The sequence below is a fragment of the Carlito syrichta genome, unplaced genomic scaffold (genome assembly GCF_000164805.1).
Source record: "Carlito syrichta isolate Samal-C Ts95f unplaced genomic scaffold, Tarsius_syrichta-2.0.1 Scaffold304224, whole genome shotgun sequence".
NCBI classification, from domain to species: Eukaryota; Metazoa; Chordata; class Mammalia; order Primates; family Tarsiidae; genus Carlito; species Carlito syrichta.
Window position 1 is genome coordinate 113,747 of NW_007248320.1, and position 23,206 is coordinate 136,952.

The 23,206-nt window shown below is 37.1% G+C and overlaps 1 protein-coding gene across 2 annotated transcripts in view; it reads left to right on the forward strand.

Moving 5' to 3' along the window:
• ERP44 (endoplasmic reticulum protein 44) overlaps positions 1-22,680 on the forward strand; it is a 113,182-nt gene extending 90,502 nt beyond the window's left edge. For both annotated transcript variants that reach the window (XM_008059508.1, XM_021713108.1), the window contains exons 9-12: positions 5,729-5,840; positions 6,767-6,908; positions 18,989-19,091; positions 21,274-22,680. In XM_008059508.1, the coding sequence (XP_008057699.1) occupies positions 5,729-5,840; positions 6,767-6,908; positions 18,989-19,091; positions 21,274-21,375 (459 nt within the window). In that variant the 3' untranslated portion in view covers positions 21,376-22,680. The remainder of the gene's footprint in view (positions 1-5,728; positions 5,841-6,766; positions 6,909-18,988; positions 19,092-21,273) is intronic.
• Positions 22,681-23,206: the final 526 nt, after the last annotated feature.

Sequence of the window (23,206 nt, forward strand, 5' to 3'; positions counted from 1 at the left end):
TGGACCAGACCATTGCAAACCTAAATCATTGAAAATTGGCTATTTAGTGAGTATCTTTATATAGAAAGTGGATCAGTACTGCCAGGATCCAATCAACATGACATAGCAGTGACATCCTACTTGTCCTTTATAAGAGTTATTTCTCAAGTCAGTTAGGGTTCTAAATATGGCTTCTTCTGAAATGTGATTAATATATACTTTTAAGCCTGAAAGTTTAAATATCATAAACTTAGCCGGCTACATTACACAAACCGTATCTTAAAGCAGTGCCATATTTTAAAATATTTTGTCACATAAAAATATTAGTCATGGCTGGGCATGGTGGCTCAGGCTTGTAATTCCAGCACTTTGGGAGGCTGAGGTGAGATTAACTGAGCCCAGGGGTTCGAGACCAGCCTGGGCAACTTGGTGAGACCTCGTCTCTACATTAAATGAAAAAATTAGCTGGATATGGTAGCACACACCTGTAGTTCCGTCTATTTGGAAGGCTGAGGAGGAAGGATTGCCTGAGCCCAGCAGGTCGACGCTGGGGTGGCTGTGAGCGTGCCACTGCACTACAGCCTAGGTGATGGAGTGAGACTCCAACTCAAAAAAACAAAAAAGTCATAATAGACTATTGAATAAAAATTGTAATATAAGACTTTTCTTGGAAAGTCTTTTTTTGGTTGTTTTAAAAATTGCTTTACCAAGTTTTCTGATTTCTTTTCTTCCTAAAATTTTTTAATTCTACTTTCTTTTCCCAAATTTTTAGAATTTCTGAGAGATGTTAGTATACCTAATCTGAAATGGAAAATGCTCCAAAATCCAAACCTTTGAGTGCTGACATTACATTCTTGTAGCATTTCAGATTTTCAAATTAGGGACAGTGAACCAGTAAGAATAATGCAAATGTTCCAACATCTGAAACACTTCTGGTCCCAAGTATTTCCAATAAGGGTTACTCAGCCTGTATTTCCACATGTCAGCTTGATATTTTTGAGGCCATTCTTGGTGACCAGAGTATTTTTCGGTTCAGTAATAGTCTATTCTTTTAGTGTTGTGTTTAGTGTGTAGATATTACCCTGGATTCTAAGTAATTCCTGTTGTTCTTAAAGATGCATGTTAAGTCACTGTCATTGTTTTGTGTGTAGTTTTTTGAGGGCCTTTACCCTTGTCTAGGCAGCCAAAAGCAGCCTGAATAAATACTTGCACACGAGTGTCTTCAATCCTTTAATCATGTATTATTAGTCCCCATGACACACTGGATGCTCAGATTCAGGACTTCACCAAAAGCTTGGATCAGATACTAGCTTTCAAACCATTTTTTTATTGCAAGGCACAGTAAAAAATGTTCACTAGTACATACATAATACTCATTTTTCTTTGAATTATACTTATCTTTCTATATGCAATGGGCTCAGTTTTCTATTCTCTTCTCTTCTTTTTAATATTGGGTATATAGGTTGGGCCTATCACACAAAATCTAGTCTCATCTTCATCTATTCCTTATTGTTAATAGCACTATAAAGTGTACTCCTGGAGGAAAATTCATTGCATTTCTCTTAATTCAAAATACTGCTCCTGCAATTTGAGTGTGTGGCCACAAGGTGTCAGTAATGTATCATAGGTCTATAGTTACAAGAAGCCTGGAAGAGACTGGTATGTTAAGCTCCCTCTTTTTTTTTTTTGTTTTTTTTCATATTTATGGGTTTTTTCTAAATAAAACTTATTATTTAGTAATATATTAAGTACAAATAATGGTAAAGCATAATATTTGAGATCCTTTAAATACAGCTTTTGAAAGTAAATATTTAGGGCGAGAGGCTGAGGTGAGAGGATTATCTTAGCTCAGAGGTTCAAGACCAGCCTGGGCAACTTGGTGAGACTTTGTCTCTACAATAAATAGAAAAAATAAACCGGGTGTGGTAGTGCATGCCTGTAGTTCCAGCTACTTGAAAGGCTGAGGTGGAAGGATTGCCTGAGTCCAGCAGGTCTAGCCTGCGGTAGCCGTGAGCAGCATGTCACTGGACTCCAGCCTGGGCGACAGAGTGAGACTTAAAAAAAAAAAGTAAATATTTTAAAAATATTTGTTTCTTTATATTTGATTTCTTAGTCTTTTCCATTTTGATCTTATACTGGGTGTTGAAAGAGAGAATGGATTAGACTTTCTGCATATAGTTTATCAAATGAATGTTCCCAGTTCTTTTCTCAGTTCTCTAGGTCTTAGGTATGTTTAACTGAATTACTTAGATTTTTTAAAAATTGCATTAGTTCATTTAGTCCTCAGAGACCCAGAAAACTTAATAATTTGTCATTTTATTCACCTTCTTTGGCAGTTTTGCAGGAGTATTTTCAAAAACAGGGTTTAAAGGTGTAAAACAGGAAAATCCTAAACAATTAAACAGAGCAACCCCCCCCCCCGGTAGTTGGCACTTTTAATAATTCTTGAGATTTATTATTTGTTGTAACCAACCATCCATATATTATTTAAACTATGGGAAAATATGTGTTTCCTCTAAATCTACCTGTCTTGATATCCTTCTCTTTCATCTTTTAATACTTTTTAATACTTGGTAAAGAATATGCTGGTATGGATATAAGTAAACTTGGAAGCCCAAGCAGCATAAATTACCAACTACTATGTTCATGTTTGACTTTAACAAGCTAACTGACATATATATTTTCAAACTCTAACCTGCTTATGTTTGCTCTCCTAATAGTTGTATATTCATCCATGCTTTTTTGAGTCTAATAAGTAATGTTATATTTGTTGTTACTTTAAATTTCCTAGCTCTTACATTTCATCAGAGGTGACTACTGAGTGTTATTTCCCAATTAGTATTTATTTAGCATTTTTGTTTCTTCATTTAATGCTGTATGTTTTTGCTTTTGTTTTTTTGAGTCAGAGTCTCTCTCTGTCACCCAGACTGGAGTGCCGTGGCATGCTCAGGGCCACCATAGCCTTGACCTGCTTGATTCAGTTGATCCTTCCGCCTCAGCCTTCCAAGTAGTTGCAGCCATAGGCATGCGCCACCCACAACTGGCTGATTTTTAAAATTTATTGTAGAGATGAGATCTTGCCATGTTGCTCAGGCTGGTCTCGAACCCCTGATCTCAGGCAATCCTCTTGCCTCTGCCTTCCAAGGTGCTGGGATTGCAGGCATGAGCCACCATGCCTGGCCTACTGCTATGTGTTGATTGTACATTATTCTGTACAAAAATCTTGAGTAAAAGAGAAATTAAATAAGATTCTCTATCTTCAAGGGTTTTCAGTTCAATTTCACACGTATAGGTAATGTAATATAAAGATATGTCCTGGATCACATGAGGGACACTAAAAAGATGTCCTTGGAGTTTAAAAGAGAAGAATTCATTTTCATCTTTGACAAAGGTGGGTAGAATTAAAGACAACTTTTGAGCTGGGCACGGTGTCTCATGCCTGTAATCCCAGCACTTTGGGAGATGGAGGTAAAACAATTGCCTGAGCCCAGAGGTTCGAGACCAGCCTGGGCAACATGTCAAGACCTTGTCTTTATAATAAACCAAAAAATTAACTATGTATGGTGGCACACACCTAAGGTTCCAGCTACTGGGGAGGCTGAAAGGGAAGGATCACCTAAACTCAGCATTTTGAGGCTGTGGTGGCCATCAGCATGCCACTGTGCTCCAGCCTACACTCCAGTCTGGGCAACAGAGTGAGACTCCAACTAAAAAATAAATAAATAGAGATAGTCTTTGAGAAGAGTCCTTACAGTCCTGAAAACAAAAGTGCTAAAAGGGCTAGAAATACTAAAGGCATTGGGGAATAGGAGGAGAAGGGGTTGGAGAGGAGGGCACTAGATTTTGATTTTGAGTGTTTAAGGTACTGTGAGACTTTGAAATGGAGACATTAGGCAGGCAGTTAGGAACTTAGTCTTAGATTCTGTACTGGAGCTGGACTTGTAGACACAGATAAGAGACCAGTAAGAAATGGTGATTTTAAACTGTTGAGCTAGATGTAGTTGCCAAGCTAAAACAGAGAAGTCCAAAGACAACCATTGGGAATAGCACCAATTAATGGGTGGGGAAAAGAAAATATGTGAGCCCAAGAGATAAGAGATGAGGAAGAAGAAATTTTAAATCAGTTTACTTAAAGATTAATGTGATGCCAGACTGTGATGGCAGGGAAGTTGGGGATTGACCACTAATGAGTATGAGATTTCTTTTTGAAGTGATGAAAATGTTCTGAAATTAGTGGCGATGTTTGCGCAACCCTGTGAATATAATAAAAACCACCACATTTTACACATTAAAATGGTGAATCTTATGGTAGGTGAAGTATATTTCAATTTTTAAAAAAGATAAATGTGACATGAAGCTTAATACACAAGTGAAATAAGTTTAAACATGGAGGAAGAAAACTTTTACCCTATAAGAGACATCACAGGTTGTTGTTTGTTTGTCTTTGGATAAAGGACATTTGTGCTTTCTGCTGAGGAAGTTCCTAAATTACAGAGAGATCCTCAACAGAATAGTAGATGAAAATAATTTTGTTATGAGACCTTTTCTGGACTTTCTCTTTTGAGTCAGAACATGGTGTTTATTGGGGAGAATAAATGATTAAATTTTTCTACCCATCACATTTTCTTGCATTATTTGCCAGCAAAAACAGTAAATATTTTAATTGTACTTTATAATTTTCAAGGTGCTTTTGTACATGTATATACTAGTATACAAATGGTGCAGGTATTTTTAATGATGTTGATTAAATGTGTATTGGTTGAAAATTGGCTATGTTATAGGATTTTTTTCTTTGATCCCAAATAAAACATTTTTCAGCTTTGGTTAGGTCTTATATGTAAGTAGAGTGAATTTTGCAACCTTAGAATAAGCATATGTTTGTGAATCAGATTCATTTATTGCTGGTACACTTAGTTTTTTGGTGTTACCTGTGAAGACTAAAAATACTGTGTTTACCCCATTCTAAAATTAACCCCTTGTGGATAAAGAAAATGTGCACATATATTATGGAATACTATGTAGCCATAAAAAATAATTAAATCTTGTCCTTTGCAGCAACATAGATGCAGCTGGAGGTGATTATTCTAAGCAAATTAACATAGAAACAGAAAATTGAATACCATATATGTTCTCACTTGTAAGTGGTAGCTAAACACTGGGTGTACATGGGCGTAAGGATGGGAACAACAGACACAGGGACCCCTAAAAAGGGAAGAGCGGGAGTGGGGCTAGGGCTGAAAAACTACCACTTGGGTATCATACTTACTATTACCTGGGTGACAGGCTCAGTGGAAACCCAAGCCAACATACCCATATAAAACCCTGCACATGTACCTCTTGCATCTAAAATGAAAATAAAATAAAATTAACTCCTTGATAAATAACTAGCCTAGTTCCTTCTTTGGTCAACTCTAAATGTTATGGTTTCAACTGGCTATCTCCCCTGAAGCCTCAAATCTAATACAAGCTAACAGACCGGACCAGCAGTTCCTTTGAGGCAGATCAGTTCCTGCAGCAAAGCAGGGCATGTGGGTCCTCTGAGAGCATGGATATTTGGGGTAGGGAGGAAGTGAATTAATTCGTCTGTGAAGGCTAATGTCTGTTCAAACAAAAATTTACTTAGGCCTTTTTTCCTAGATGTTGCAACTATTGCATTTACATGGGCTGGGTTAAAATTGTTCCTGCCTAGGAAATAGTTAGAACTGAATGGAGAAGCCAGAAAATTCTCACTGAATGCTCTTCTCTACAGGAATTGACAGAAGAAGGACTGCCTTTTCTCATACTCTTTCACATGAAAGAAGATACAGAAAGTTTAGAAATATTCCAGAATGAAGTAGCCCGGCAATTAATAAGTGAAAAAGGTAGACAGATTAAGGTGTTTATTTTCATCCTTTTTTCCCCCTCTTTCTCCCTCTGCCCTCCCCTGTTACAGTCATATCCACATAAACAAACCTGGGTTAAAAAAACTTATTTTAATATTTATATTCTGCATAGGCATAAGGGAGCAATAGTAGAGAAATAGCATGAAGTATTGTGGGTTTTTTGCCTTTTGTTTTCTGCACAAAACATGTCTGTTTTAGAGAGCAAAGTCAAATAGCATGAGAAGTAGGGTCATGGGTGAACATTAGTTTTGGGTGCTCTCAGCACCTGATGCTTGTCTGAGTCCCTTTTCAACAGGCATTCTCTATTGGAAAGTATTGCTGAGAGAGCTTACACAGTCTGATTAACATTGATTTCTAAGTGAAAGTAAGTTGTGTAGTTATCTGCAGATGCCTTCAAAGCATCTAAATGAAATTTGAGTTATCACTAGCTTTTCTTCTGTATTAGGGAAGTCAAACAAAATAAACTAAAGGCCTCCTGTAAAACTACCCATTTTAGTCACTTATACTATTAAATAATCAACCAGTAGGGGCTGGAATGGTCTGGAGTGAAGATGGTCCCATGAGTATGGCTCGTGTACCAGTTTCAGGAACTTGCTGCCTACAACCTGGTAACCTGCAAAGCAGATGGTTGCCTATTTAAGGAAAATGAAAAATTCATTATAGCATTTGAATTTGGGTTGAGTTAATATATTAGTAATTTCTAAGGAAAATATACTCTCTGTCCTAAGAGCTAAAAGCCTACCTCTTTTAAGCGTTACAGTATTAAGGTTATAGTTTTTCTAAACTAAATATTAAGAGTTGTTGGGGTGTTTTTTTAGTATGTTGCCTTTGGTGAACTTATAATCTTTTAAGAATATAATCAAGAAAATTCTAATCTACCTCTCCAAATTCTATTTCCTTTAAAGGTACAATAAACTTTTTACATGCTGATTGTGACAAATTTAGACATCCTCTTTTGCACATACAGAAAACTCCAGCAGATTGCCCTGTAATCGCTATTGACAGCTTTAGGCATATGTATGTGTTTGGAGACTTCAAGGATGTATTGTAAGTATGCATTATGGTATTTTAAAATTACTGACATATGTCTCATTGAACATTAAATAGTTGTTTGAATATGTTAAATAATTCTTTGTTAGAAAATAATAGTTTGATAACTGGATGGAGGAGGTTGAAATAATGACACCTTCTTTTTTCTCTATAGAGTATGGTATACTTGACTATGAGAATTATGATACATCTCTGTAGAAATAGCAACATTAGGTGATTGAGACTGAGGATGAATGCCTGGCTGATTGGTAATTAAAGTTTAGGAATTAATCTCTCAAAGAAATTTCTGTCTTATGAGAAATTAGCTCTTCATCGAGTTTGGTCTTTGCCAACACATCGAGGGAGAAATAATCTCAGGTTGAGTTAAGGGAAATTGATAATATTGCTATTAGAGTATTTATATTAGTGTATTTTTGAATTTTGCTATTACTAAGAATTTCTAATGAAGTAAAGCTATGCACCTTTCCTAGAATAAGTAAGCTTTTTTACTCTATTCTCAGAAATTTATAGTATTAATAAATATATAGCCAGGCATGTAGCCTGTTATCTTAGCACCTTGGGAGGCCAAGCTGAGAGGATTGCTTGAGTTCAGGAGTTTGATTCCAGGCTATGCAACATAACAAGATTCCATCTCTACAAAAAAATTTAAAAATGAGGTGGGCATTTCCTATAGTTCTAGCTGCTCAAGAGACTGAAGTGCAAGGATCGTCTGAACCCAGAAGGTTGAGGCTGTGGTGAACTGTGATAGTGCTACTGCTCTCCAGCCTGGGCAATAGAGTGAGACTCTAACTCTAAAACGAAAACAAAAAAAATATATAAACATTGGAACTTCTACATGTATTGAACTTTTACAAGCTTTTTGGGATATTAGGGCCAAGTGTGGTGGCTCAGGTCTGTGATCCTAGCACTTAGCGGAGGCGGAGGTGAGAGGATTGTCAGAGCCCAGGGGTTTGAGACCAGCCTGGATAATTTGGTGAGACCTTGTCTCTACAGTAATTTAAAAAATTAGCAAGACATGGTGGCATGCACCTGTAGTTCCAGCTATTTAGAAAGGTGAGGTGGAAAGATCACCTGAGCCCAGCAGGTCGAGGCTGCAGTAGCCATGATCATACCGCTGTGCTATAGCCTGGACAACAGAGTGAGACTCCGACTCAGAAAAAAAAAAAAAAAGTTTTCTGAGATGTTAAATACAGTGGTTAAAAATGGAGATGTTTCTTAATATATGAAAAATGTAAACATGTTAATTTAGATTATATATTTTAAGTTAAAAATTCATTTAAATGCTCTTTTTGGCTGGGCTTGGTAATTCAGCCTGTATCCCAGCACTTTGGGAGGCCAAGACAAGTGTATTGTCTGAGCCCGCAGGTTCAAGACTAGCCAGGCAACTTGGTGAGACCTCGTCTCTACAATAAACCAAAAATTAGCTGAGCATGGTAGCACATGTCTGTAGTTCTGGCTACTTGGAAGGCTGAGACAGAAGGATCGCCGGAGTCCAGCAGGTCGATGCTGGGGTGGTCTTGGCGACAGAGTGAGACTCCAACTCAAAAAATGAATAAATAAACAAATAAATAAACAAATGCTCTTTTTATCTCAAAAGATTAAATTGCACAGAGGATGAGTTGAAGTCCTGTTGCAGAATGAACTCATTTCTAAATACTTCAGTAGAGATGTGGTTGTTGTGTTAGATTCTCAGTCCTTCCTTTACTAGCAAAAATTGCAAATGAATAAAGAAAAATAATAACAAGAAAATTATCAGTCCTAAAGCTACATAGGAGGCCTAGATTTGAGTCCTTCTCTGGGTAGTTCACTTCTCTGTTCTTGTTTCTTTATATATAAAAAGTGGTTGATGGTACCATCTACCCAATGGGATTGTTATAAAAATGAATGAGATAATAATTATGTTATAAACCATAACACAGTAACAAATCTTAGTAGTCCTTACTTTACCTATGCTCAAAAGGATACAATTTAACCTACTAATTTATTAAATATCTATATAGGTTTTCTATATGACAGTCATTATGCTAGGAACCAAGGGTTTCAAATTTACTAAGCCTGGCTTCTACCCTCAAAGAACTCATAAACAAGTAGAAGAAAGAGACAAGCAGGTTAACAGACAATTATGTTTTATGATGGGATAAGTGCTCTGACAGAGATCGACAGAGGAATACCTGATCCAGAGTTTCTGGAGATATTGATGCCTATGGTAAGTCCTAAAATATTGCAGAAGTTTACCCTGGATGTGAGGAGGAGACAGGGCTTAAAGAAAAGGGATATTGGTAACAACAAGCTTAAGGGCTGTTGGGGAATATGAGTGAAAGCGGGGATGCTGAGGGATGAGGTCAAGAGAACTAGCTCAGGAGAGTCTTTATATGCTATGTGAAGAAATTCTGACTTTATCCTGAAAACCATGAAGAGCTAATAAAGGTTTTAATCAGGAGAGTGACATAATCAGATTATTTTTTAAAGATTACTCTGTCTACATTTTGAGAGTAGATTCTAGAGGGTCAAAATAAAATCTAGGAGACTGTTCAGTAATCCAGGCAAGAGTTGATTAGAGAGGTTAATCTCAGTGAACCTCAGCAAGATGAAAGAATAGGACTTTCCATGCTCCTCCCCACATAGATACATCAATTTGAACATTTATGCATGAAAATACCTTCACAAGGAAGCCAGGTCAGAGAATACAACACTGGATATAGCATAGAAATAAGAAAAGATGTATTGAAGAGGCTAGAAAGGGCAGTTTTACATTACTCACACCACCCCTCCCCAACCCCAGGCAGTATAATATGGAGAGAGATACTCTTTGTGTGTGGAGAGGAGAAGGAGGTGAGCACTGGCCTTTTCCTCAGACCCTGATACTTGACTTTCCCCAGTAAAACCTAGTACTAGGAAGTCTCTCACTGCCTCAGACTCCAGGCTGAGCCTCTAGGCCCAACATAGTACTGGATTAGATCTCGATGCTCTAGGGTAGATCCCAAAGTCCCAAGCTCCAGACCAGCTCAGTGGATTTGGTCTCTGGATCTATTCTGTAAGTACCCACATTGCTAATCATCAGGCTAGCACCCACAGACCCAGGGTCTAGGCTTACACCCAATGATGAACCAGCCCCCATAGATCCAGACTCCAAGACCACTTCTGTGTGCTAAGTTTCAGGGAGGTCCTAGGATCCATGCCAGCCCTTGCAGACCTCCAGGTCAGCACCTCCATACTCAGCTTTCAGGCCATTACTAGTGGACTCAGATTCTAGGCTGGTCCCCACAGCTCCATGTTCCAGGCCAGCCTCAGTGGCTTCAGGCACTAGACCAGCTCCCACAGGCTCAGATTCCACAACTGCCCCAGCACTTAGGTCAGCTCCAGGCTCCAGAAAACCCAAGGTCCAGGCCTATTCCAGCAGCCTCAGTATCCAAGCCTACCTCAATAGACCCTCAATAGGGCCAGCCCCCATGGACAGAGATCCTAGGACCATCCCTGCAGAGCTAGGCTCCAGGCCAGCTCCTGTGGACACAGGACCCAGACCCACCCCCATAGACTCAGGCTCCAGGCCAGCCCCTGTGGATCTATGCCTCAGGCTGGCCCCCATGGATACAGGCCCCAGGTCCACCCGCTCAGACCCGGGCCCATGCCCACAGAACCAGTTAACAGGCCCAACCCCGTGGACCCAGGTGCCAGGCCAGCCTAAGTGAGGACTTCCAACAGCAAGCCCACCTATGGACATGCCGGATGGCCAGACTAGAATCCCTGGATGCACTGACTGGCGAAGGACTTTCCCAGACAAAGCCAGTCAGCAAAGACTGAAATAAGATCCCACATCTTCAAATGTAGAGATGTCTGTGTACAGCAACAAGAAACATGAAAAATCAAGGAGATACAACACCACCAAAAAAAGATAACAGTCTTCCAGAAGCTGACCTTCCCCCTACCACATGGACATATAAGAATTGCCTGAGAAAGGGTTCAAAATAATTGTTTTGAGGAAGATTAGTGAACTTCAAGAAAGTACAGAAAAACAAGTCAATGAAGTCAGGAAAACATTAAGTGACCAAAATAAGGAATTTAACAGAGAGATTGCAATTATATATTTTTTTAAAAAATCAAACAAATTCTGGAGCTGAAAAACATAATGAATGAAATGAAAAATGCAATAGAATACATCACCAGCAGAACTGAACAAGCAAAAAATCTGTAAACCCGAATATGGGTTATTTGAAAACATACAGAGGAGAAAAAAGAATTTTAAAAAATGAAAAATGCTTACAGAGTTTATGGGATGTATCAAAAGAAGAATAAACTAAGCCAAAATTTAGTAGAAGGGAGGAAATAATAAAGATCAGAGCAGAAATAAATGAAATAGAGACTAGAAAACAACACAAAAGATTAACGGAACCAAGAGTTGTTTTTTTTGAAAATAAACAAAATTGAAAAATCTTAAGCTAGAGTAAGAAAAGAGAAGATTCAAATACATAAAATCAGAAATAGAAGAGAAGATATTATAACAAATACAGAGAATACACAGAAATGTAAAGAATAAGAGACAAATAATATGAACACTTATGTGTAACCAAATTGATAACACAATTGTTATGACAAAATGGACAAATACTTAGACACATAAAACATACCAAGCCTGACTCTGAAGAAATAGAAAATCTGAATAACAAGTAAGGAGACTGAGTCAGTATCAAAAAGGTGCTCCCATCAAAAAGCCCAGGACCTGATGACTTCACTGCTCAATTCTACCAAACATTTAAAGAATAACTAATACCAGTCCTTCTCAACCTCCACCAATAATTGAAAAAGGTAGAACACTTTTAAACGCATTTTGTGAGGGCAGCATTACCCTGATACCAAAGCCAGACTAGGATACCAAAAGAAAAGAAAATTATAGGGTAATATCCTTGGTGAACATAGATGCAAAAATCCTCAACACATAGTAGCAAACTAGAGAGCCTAGATAGAAATCTACACATATTTGGTCAGTTTATTTTTGACAAATATGTAAGGAACATACAGTGAGGAAAAAGAATATCTTCAATAAATGGTGTTTGGAAAAATGGGGGGAAACTGGGTATCCACATGCAAAAGCATGAAATTAGACTCTCTTCTCACACCAGATACAAACATCAACTCAAAATGTATTCAGGACTTGCCTTAAGGCCTGAAATTGTGAAAGCACTAGAAGAAAATGGGGACACTCCATGACATTGGCCTGGGTAATGATTTTTTGAATACAAAGCCCAAAGCCCTGGCAACCAGCAAACAAACAAACAGGATGACATCAAACGAAAAACCTTCTGCATAGCAAAGGAAACAATCTACAGAGCAAAGAAATAACCTACAGAATGGGAAAAGGTATTTGCAATCCATACATCTGACAAGGGGTTAATAGTCACTATATATAAGGAATATAAATATATCAATATTAAGAAAAAACCTAATTTAAAAATGGGTAAAGGATCTGAATAAATATTTCTCAAAAGAAGACATACAAGTGGACAACAGATATATGAAAATATGCTCAATATCAGTAATCATCAGAGAAATACAAATTAAAACTAAATGAGATATCACCTCATACCTGTTAGAATGGTTGTCTTAGTCTGTTTTGTATTGCTATGAAGGCATACCTGAAGCTGAGTAATTGATAAAGAAAAGAGGTTTCTTTAGCTCACAGTTCTGCAGACTGTAAATGAAGCATGGTGCCAGCATCTGCTTGACTTTTGGTGGGAGCTTTTGTGCTGTGTCAAAACATGGCAGAGAAAGTCAAAGGGGAAGTGGGACATCCTGGCTTTTTAACAACTCACTCTTGCAGGAAATGATCCAATCCTGAGAGAGTTAATTCCATCTCACCAGAGTGAGAACTTGCTACTATGAGAATAGCACCAAGCTATTCATGAGAGAGCTGTTCCCATGATCCAAACACCTCCTTTTAGGCCCACCTCCCAATCCTGACACATTGTGGATCAAATCTCCACATGAGATTTGGTGGGAACAAATAAACCATATCAAAACCCTAGAAATAGTTATCAAAAAATTAAAAGATAACAAATGCTAGTAAAGATTGGGTAGAAAAGAGAAACTTATATACTACTGGTAGAAATGTTAAATTAGTACTGTCATTATGGAAACCAGTATAGAGGTTCCTCAAAAATTAAAGATAGAACTACCCTATGATCTAGCAATCTCACTATTGGGTGTATATCCAAAAAATATGAAACCAGTATGTCAAAGATATATTTGTATGCCATGTTCCCTGCAACATTGTTCATAATAGCCAAGATAGGGAATCAACCGACATGTCTGTCTATAGAAAACATGGTATTTATGCACAGTGGAATACAATTCTGTCTTAAGAATTAAATCCTGTCATTTCAGACAACATGAATTAAACTGTAGGACAGTATATTAAGTGGAGTCAGCGAGGCATAGAAAGACAAATATTGCATGATTTCACTGGTATATGTGAAGTATAAAAAGGTTGAACTTATAAAAGTGGAGAGTAGAAGGGTGACTTCTGGAGGTGGGGGTGGGGAGAGGAAGTGCACTCATTGGAGAGATTTTGTAAAAGGGAAACTTTCTCATTCTTATAAGGGGCATCTTGAAAAGACCCCACAGCTAATACCATATTTAATGGTGAAAGACTGAATGCTTTTCTCTTTTGATTGAGAACCAGGCAAAGATGTCCACTCTTATCACTTCTATTCAGTTTTATACTGGAAGTCCTAGCAAGTACAGTTAGACAAGAAAATAAACAAAAGGCATTCAGACTAGAAAGGAATAAAACTAACTTTGTAGTAGATGACATAGTTGCCTATGTAGACATTGACAACATATCTATTAAAAAGCTCCTAGAACTAATATGTGACTTGAGCAGGATACAAGGTCAACTTTGTTTTTTTTTAATCACTTGTATTTCTGTACACTAAAATGAACAATCGAAAACCAACGATTTTTAAAAGTTTTATTTGAAATAGCTCCCCCCCCCAAAAAAACCCAAAACTACTTAGGTATAAATGTAACAAAATATGTGCAGGATTTGTGTGCTAAAAGTTACGAAATATGGATGAAAGAAATCAAAGACAGCCAAAATAAATGAGGAAGCATACTGTGTTCGAGGATTCAAAGACTCAGTATAGTCAGGATGTTTATTGTTCCCAGATTGACCTATAGACTTAATGTAATTCCAGTCAAAATCTCAGTCAGATTCAATGTAGCTATAGATAAACCGATTCTAAAATTTTTATGGAAGGGAAAACTAGAATGGCCAAAATGGTTTTGAAAAAGAAGCAAAGTGACTCAGCCATTAGAAAGAACAAAATAATGTCTTTTGCAGCAACTTGGATGTAATTGGAGGCCATTTTGCATGTCCTTGCCTGTAAGTGGGAGCTAGGCTAACGGTCTGCAAAGGCATGCAGAATGCAAAAAGGACAGTGGAGACTCTGAAGGGGGCGGATGGGAAAGAAGGGAGGGTTGAAAAATTACCTGTTCCATACAGTGTGTACTAATGGGGGTGGCAGCTACACTTAAAGTCCAGACTTCTTTACTACCATACAAAGCAGCCATGTAACCAAACTCCTATTAAAGCTATTAAAATAAAAGTAAGGCCAGGCACAGTGGCTCATGCCTATAATCCCAGCACTTTGGGAGGCCGAGGTGAGAGGATTGCCTGAGCCCACAGGTTCGAGACCAGCCTAAGCAACTTGGCGAGGCCTCATCTCTACAATAAATCAAAAAATTAGCCGGGCGTGGTAGCGCACACCTGTAGTTCCAGCTACTTGGAAGGCTGAGGTAGAAGGATCACCTGAGCCCAGCAGGTTGAGGCTGTGGTGGTCGTGAGTGTGCCACTGCATTCCAGCCTGGGTGACAGAGTGAGACTCCAATTTTAAAAAATAAAAAATGAAGTATATTTTTTTAAAAAAGAAAGCAAATTGGAGGTCTCACACTACCTAATTTTAAGTCATAATATAAATGTAATTAAGACAGTGTAATATTGGTGGAATAATAGGTACATAGAGCTATGGAACAGAAGAGTCTAGAAATAGACAAATATGATAACTGATCTTTTAGCAGTGCAAAGGTTGTTCAATGGGGAAGGGATTGTCTTGCCAACAAATGGTGCTGTGCCAACTGAATGTCATCATACCAAAAAATGATTTTCTCATATGAAAAATTAACTTAGAATCAATCGTAGACCTAATTATAAAAGGCAAAACTAGAAAACTCTTGAAAGTAAATATGGGATAAACTCTTCATGGCCTGGGGTTAGATAAAATGTTCTTAGAGTATCAAAAGCACTATCCACACACAAAGTTAAATTGTTCTTCATCAAATTACAAAACTTTTGCTCATTGAAAGATACTGTTAGAATGTAAAGAAGATATATGGATGTCAAAGAAGCACATGAGAAAGGTGTTCAACATCATTATGTTGTCAGAGAAATGCCAATTAAAATCACAATGGGTGGCCACTATATATCTTTTAGAATGCGTACATTAAAATACATACCAGGTGTTCATGAGGATGTGCAACAACTGGAACTCTCATATATTACTGTTGGGATTGCAACATGATACAGCCACTTAGAAGACAGTTTGGCAATTTCTTTGTAAGTTAAACATACACCTATCATATGACTCAATATTTGTTCTAGAGAAATAAAGTTCACACCAAAACTTGTGTACAAATGTAGTAATAGAGTTCAGGATAACCAAAATCTGGAGAGAACCCAGAATGAGTGGGTGAATGGATAAACTGATTGTATATCCACACAGTGGGATACTATTCAGCAGTAGATAAAGAAGCAAACTTTTTTATACATACAAAAAATGTTTGGCCAGGTGTGGTGGCTTACGCTAGTAATCCCCTCACTTTGGGAGGCCGAGGTGGAAGGATTGCTTGAGTCCAGGGGTTTAACACCAGCCTGGGCAACATAGTGAGACCTCATTTCTATAAAAGTAAAAAGATTAGCCAGGCATGATGGCATGCACCTGTAGTCCCAGCTACTTAGGAGGCTGAGGCGGGAGGACTGCTTGAGCTCAGGAGTTTGAGGCTATAGTGAGCCATGATTATGCCATTGCACCTCAGCCTGGGAGAGAGAGTGAGATCTCAACTCAAAAAAAATAAACAATAAGAAAAGATGATTCTCAAATGTAGTGTGCTAAGTGCAAAAAAGCCATTCTTGTGATTACATGTTGTATGATTGCAGTATATAACATTATGGGACGGTCAGTGGTTGCTAGCAGTTATGGGAAAGGGGAGGGTCTGAGTTAAAAAGGGTGTTGGAATTATTCTGTACCCAGTTTTTGGAGGTGTTAACAAGATACTATTCATATGTTAAAACTCACAGAACTTTAATAAAAGTGAATGCGAGGGGGGGTTGGAAAAAAAAAGTGAATGCTACTGTATATAAATTTTAGGCTCAGCCTATAATCCCACGTCTTTGGGAGGCTGAGGTGAGTGGATTGCCTGAGCCCACAGGTTTGAGACCCGCCTGGGCAACCTGGGGAGACCTCACCCCTACAATAAATAAAAAAAATTAGCCGGGCGTGGTAGCGCGTGCCTGTAGTTCCAGCTACTTGGAAGGCGGAGGCGGAAGGATTGCCGGAGCCCAGCAGGTCAAGGCTGCGGTGGTCGGGAGCGGCCACTGCACTCCAGTCTGGGCGACAGAGTGAGACTCCAACTCAAAAAAAAAAAATTTTTTTTAAGAAATAATAAAAATACTTCTTATATACATTTGTCAAAGCTTGTTCATACACTTAACATTTGTACATTTCACTGTCTAAATTTTGCCTCACCTAAAAATAAAGAATTATAAACAAACAAACAAAAAAGTAAGTGTTTGAAGGCTGGGAGAGAAACACTTAGCTGTTCTGATTAGAAAAATTTTACCCTAAGGTTTGAAATATATAAATTTTATTTATTATGGCAAGGATCCATTTATTTTTCTATTTAGGAGATTACCATGTCTATTTCCTTGACAATCTATTGTTGATTCACTGACTGTTTCTTCTCAATAATGATAGATAGTTTCTGGCCACAAACTAGATAAGAGCTCTTTTGTAATCTTTTTTTCTATCACATCAATTCAGATTTATCCTGTCTCCCTTGTCTTTGCCTTTTGCTCACAATTCTTTATCTCATCTGTTGGCAAGGGGAAAAATCAAGTTAGGGAAAAATGTGTTTTGAGTGTTCTCTATGAATTTGTCACATTCAAGATTTAATCATTCACTAATTATTTCTTGACTAGCCAAAGCAATTTATACTGTATTAGTTGTGATAATCTTTGGACCTTATGAAACAAACTAGCAGGGGCTTTATCATAAACATCATAGACCATTTGCGATTCTATGGATTGAATGGATATATGTATTTTAGTACTCTGCTGTAGGTGACAGTAGATGATGTCAGATTAAATTTAAATTGATCTCTTCTCAGTGTTTATCTCTGGAGCATGTGCAATTACTTCAGCACCAGAGAACCTTTCAGAGGCATTCTGTCAATACAGCTACCTGACAGTCATTTGTATTTGTAAACTGTGCATTTGGCACCTGCTGGTCTCTGTTGCATTGGAGCTAGTGGGGAGCCAAAATGGGTGTACAATGAAGTTATCGGCTAGTACATCTCAGTGGGAGTTATTGAAGGGAAGAAACAGCACTTCCGGGACCTCAGGAGAGGAAAAAAAGAAAGAAACTGGTAATATTAACACAAGCCAGCTATTCTTTGCTACCAAGAAATAATGATTTAAAAAGTCAATCACTTCTACCCAAGGAATTAAAGTGTGTGTGGACCCGCATTTAAATTTTTGTAACAGATATGAAAAACATAAGTGTTTATAATGAATTTGTAAAGAATGAAGATTTCAATGAGAAGACAACTTACATGAGCAGAAATATAAATTGAAACAAGTAATAGAAAAAAATGCTTAATTTCTGAAAAATGTAAATTAAAATATAGGTATATTTTAATTATCAAATTAACAAAATAACAAAGTAGATAAATAGCAAAAATTGATGTTTTATGGGCATAATTTCCCTACACTTTGTCAATAGTTCTTACTCAACCCAGTAATCCTACTTTATTGGATACAATTCAAGGAAGTAATTACAAAGTAAAAAATCCTGATGTATGTATGAATCTTTCTAGCTCAGTATGGTCTGTTCTACTACAGTGAATGTTTGTGGACTGCAAATTTGCTCATATATGATTGGTAATTAATAGAATAATGTCCATAGAAAGGTAGAGTTGTGTTGGTTTATAGATTATTTTCCTCAAAATGTTTTGAAGCCACCAGAGTAAGCTTTTTCGCAGTTAAAGAGAATGCTGTAGGAGTATATGAAGAACTCCAAAACAAAACAACCAAAAATCCTGGGGAAGTACTCATAAAGTGTGGTTCAATGATCTTGAAAAGTGCTTTGTTACTCAATGAAGCTGCACATATAGTTGAGGAAGTTGTGAAGATATTTCCCCTGTTGTGTAGGAAAAAGCATGAAAAAGCTACACCCTGGTTCAGATTCATATGATGAAACTGGTTCTTACTGGCAGTAAATGCCCTCAGAGACCTGCATCTCAAGAGGACTCACAAGGTCCTGGTTAAGACTGACTAGGTTTAAATGCTGGTAGATATGGAACAGTGTCAATATTCTTGTTATGGGTAGTTCTTAGTAGTGCTTTGGTTACAGAGCTGGATAGTTTTAAGTCACTAATCCCAACACTGTTTTTTTCCCTGGGCTGTATATATATATATAGGAAACTATATAAATGTCCAGCGATAAGGAATGGTTAAGTGCATTTGGGTACAGCATATTGATGGACTATAAAGTGTCTTTTAAAAATGAGCACAGACAATTTTCTCTGAAACAAGTATAAGAATTAGTACAGAAAATTAAGTATCTAGATACCATGATTACAACTGTGTAAAAATATTTTTGACATATGCCTGGTCTGCAATAGTTGTGGTAGGATGGTGGGATTGTAGGTTTAAAAAAAATTTTTTTAAATATTATAAGGTTGGTAGAATAAAGATAAGTCTATTTTTAACACTGTAAGTTAAATTTTATTTTACATATTTTATATAGAATTCCTGGAAAACTCAAGCAATTTGTATTTGACTTACATTCTGGAAAACTGCACAGAGAATTCCATCATGGACCTGACCCCACCGATATAGCCCCAGGAGAGGTAGGACTCTTGTTTGTTTTAAAGATATTCTGAGTAAACTCCAGAAAACACAAATTATACTGCTTTTTAATTTTAAAAATTTTAGGCCTTCAGAAGAGTGAAAGATTATAACATAGTTTCTTTTTTTTTTTTTTGAGTTGGAATCTCACTCTGTCACCCAGACTGGAGTGCAGTGGCCGCTCCCGGCCACCACAGCCTCGATCTGCTGGGCTCCGGCGATCCTTCCGCCTCAGCCTTCCGCCTCAGCCTTCCAAGTAACCGGAATTACAGGCATGGGCTACCACGCCCGGCTGATTTTTTGATTTATTGTAGAGATGAGTTCTTGCTGCCCAGTTGGGTCTCGAACCCGCGGGCTCAGGCAATCCATTCACCTCAGCCTCCCAAAGGCAGGGGATTACAGGCTGAGCCACTGAGCCCGGCTTAGTTTCTTGATTATATAAACTAAGACGGTCTAAGTATGACCTCTGTGGAATATGGTGATAAAAGGGTTAAATATAGTCGGCTTCAAATAGAAATAGGAGATGGAAACCGGAAGTAGACATATCAGTGAAGAAATCAGCAGATTCTAATAATTGTCCAAGCCTTCCTCTGTGGTTGAAAGATTGACCATGCTATAAAGAAGTAATGATTTATTTAGTGTTTTTGCTAATCCATTCTGAGGGCCTTCATGAATATAGTATTCATAATGCTCAAAACTTATGGTTTAATACAGCTTCCTCCTTTGTGATTTAGAATGCTTGATAACTCAAAATTTTATATGTAGTCTATATAAATATTTGTTCAGCTGAGAATTTTACTGTTTCTGCCTTGTAATTTCTGTTACAAGTAATTTTTGCATTCCTACTTTACTAAACAGCCCTAAATTTGCATTTTGATGCATTATGATTTCTATCATGTCTATTACTATGATACTAAGACGGAAGATGATATGTATCCAGACCCTTTATTTCATATGTTCAGAATTCAAATCCACTATTTTGCTCAAAGAATCTCCATTTATAAAAGGAAAATAACTGAGTGAATTTTTCTTTACCTTAAATATAAGAGTTAGATTAGGTTTAAAGTCAAGTGTTCCCCTTTAGGAATCCAGTGACCTGCTTTTTCCTTGAAAAAGATGTCAGACTTTTCTTTAATAATTAAGCATCTATAGAAGGATGTAAACTTGTTGTTGGCTATAACCCAAAGGTGACTGTTTTCCTCAGAAAAAAGTCTGCTTAGTATTTTATCAAAGTAGGGAAAAAATATAGTTTACTATTATTTTATTTTATTATTTGTTTCAGTTTTCTTCATTAGACAATGAACTTGCATTTTATTTATTCCCTTTGTGTACTAATACACAGTGGGCACCAAATAAATGTTTTTGTATAGTAATATAGTTTCAACTTCATCTAAACATATATGTCAGGAAAAAAAGGTACTGGAGAAGAGGAACATGACAAAATCAAGTAGTAAGTTTGTAGACACATTACTTCCTGTAATAATGTGTCATTATAGATAGTATGTAATATATGTACTATGTGCCTATGTTAACACAGGGATATTGAAGTGATGACAGTCAGGCCTACTCTTGAGGAGCTCATGGTGTGGAAATAAAGAGTAGATCACATTACCTTTTCTTTATAGTTTTTGGAAGTCACTCATTGTTTCACTTTGTATTTTTGTCTACTATTGGTATACAAGTAAAATATAGAAGTGAATTTCTTTCAGTACTGAAGTGTTTGTTTTCCTCCTTATTTCAACTAAGTTTTAATAATTTCTAGCATCCAGATAACTGATAAGAGCTATATCGTCAGAGTAGGTGCCTTTAATTCTCTCAGCAGTCATGTGTAAGAGGGAAGTGTTGGGCCAAAGTAGTCAAGACTATGCTGCCTCTATAGACTAGTCTAGAAAAGCACCCAGGTGTCAGGTGTTTTGGTTCTTTCCACCATACCTCAGCAAATGTAAGCAAGAACATAGATGTTGACCCTGTGGCAGCCTGGCTCTGGAGAAGCTGAGTAAGGGCATTTGAAATGAGGAAAGCAAGATTTCACATTTAACTCTTGTCTTAGGCATGTAGTTGCTATCTCTTACTGATTAATAAGCAAATAATTATGGGGAAATATCATTCATCTAACAGTCATTTAAAATATTTTTGTGCTATAAAATATATTGGTATAAAAATGTTTTATTCTTTCTTTTGTAGCAAGCCCAAGATGTAGCAAGCAGTCCACCTGAGAGCTCCTTCCAGAAATTAGCACCCAGTGAATATAGGTATACTTTATTGAGGGATCGAGATGAGCTTTAAAAACTTGAAAAACAATTTGCAAGCCTTTCAACAGCAGCATCAACTTATGTGGTGGAAATAGTAAACCTATATTTTCATAATGCTATGTGTATTTTTATTTTGAATAAACTGAAAGAAGTTTTGGGTTTTTAATTTTTTTCTCCCCCTGACTCAAAATGCATTGTCATTTAATACAGCCAGTTTAAAAAAAAAAAATCTGCTAGGGTTAAAAAAATAAAAATCAGAGGCCTAGCTATGCTTTAAATCTGTCCTGTAAAATTTTATAAATCAAGTGAAAGGTGACATTGCCAGAAACTTACCATCCACTTGCACTACTAGGGTAGGGAGGACTTAGGGGTGTTTCCTGTGTAGTAAGTGCTTTTCTTTCTTTTCTTATCGTATGATCAATTCTGTTGGTATTTTCAGTCTCACATTTCTAAAACTAATGGGATATATATTCTGGATACTTGGGAGGGGAATAAATTACAACTTTTACACTGTGTACTGTGTTTTACTGATTGGTTGGATATTGCTTATGAAAATGCCATAGTTGTATTTTTTGGATTTTTAATGTGTAACTTAAACATACTCTGAAGCAGAGGAGAGTCATGAGACAGAATATTTGACCAGAATTGCCCTTATGAATTAAGAAAAAGAAAATGAAAGTATTATTAAATGCATGTGTTTGTCTTTAAAAGTGGCATATGGATGGCATTTAAAACTCTGAATGAATTATACCTAAGTCTGGGAAAGGGAGACAGCAGTGGAACAGGTTACCAGTATTGAACCAGATGACTTTTAAGGCTCTTTCTATCAAGAGACTTCAATTTCCAAAGAGAAAAACCAGCAGAGAAATTGTTGCGCTTCAATAATTTTAACCTCTTTCTGTCTTACAGAGTTTTGTTATAGTTGCATGGATCAAAACAAAATAAGGAACATGTGTATTTACTTTTTTTTCCCCATTGTAAAATTGTTAGACCCTACCCCCTCTAGAGTCCCTGATTTCCCAGGCCTGCAGTGTACAGCAAGATGGGTCCCTGTGCCAGGCCTCAATACTGCCAGGGAGTAAAACCAGAGGGAAAGGACCCTCAGCGTCATATCAGGAAGCCCAGTGCCAGAGGACAGACAGGTTCAAAATTGGCTTTTCCTCGGGCCTGGGTTGGTGCTATAGGCCAAGGGTCATTTTATACTTGGGGCAAAAATCAATCCCAGTTTGGGGAAAGATTATTTTTAAGCTTAAAAGGCTGACATGTGCCATTATATGTAGTATGTAATATATGTAACATCTTCCAATTCTTTTAAAATAAAGTTAATATTTATAATGGATATTTAATGATTGTTATTTTTAAAAATCAGCCTATAATTCCTAGTTATGCATGATTTATCCAATAGTTTCCATAGTTTTATTCAGAATAATTAATGTTAATAAGGTGATATGGGGCTTATCTAGTATTTTACCAGGTTGTGACTAGAAAAGTAGGACAGAGCTTTCTAGAGGCTGGACCTTAGTTCTCCTTATTGCTCTTAATCAATAACTTGAAGTTAGAGTTGTGATCTTCAGGTCAGATGATGGACCAAATCTGTAAGGGTCAGAATGAAAATTTGCAAACATTCAGCAAGTTGGCACACAAGACCTAAAGCAGCACATGCAGCAAGCTAGAATAAGTTCATAATCCTATAGTCAGATTTGAAGAAATAATAAACAAAAGATACCACTCAAGTATTAGATTTCAGAGAGCTTGAGAAGAGTTATGAAAAAGGCTTCAAGGAGCTCATATTCAATGTGTTCTAAAATAACAGAGCTGCTGTTTAAAAAGTGAGTGAATTTGAGGATGTATTACTTAGTGTTCAT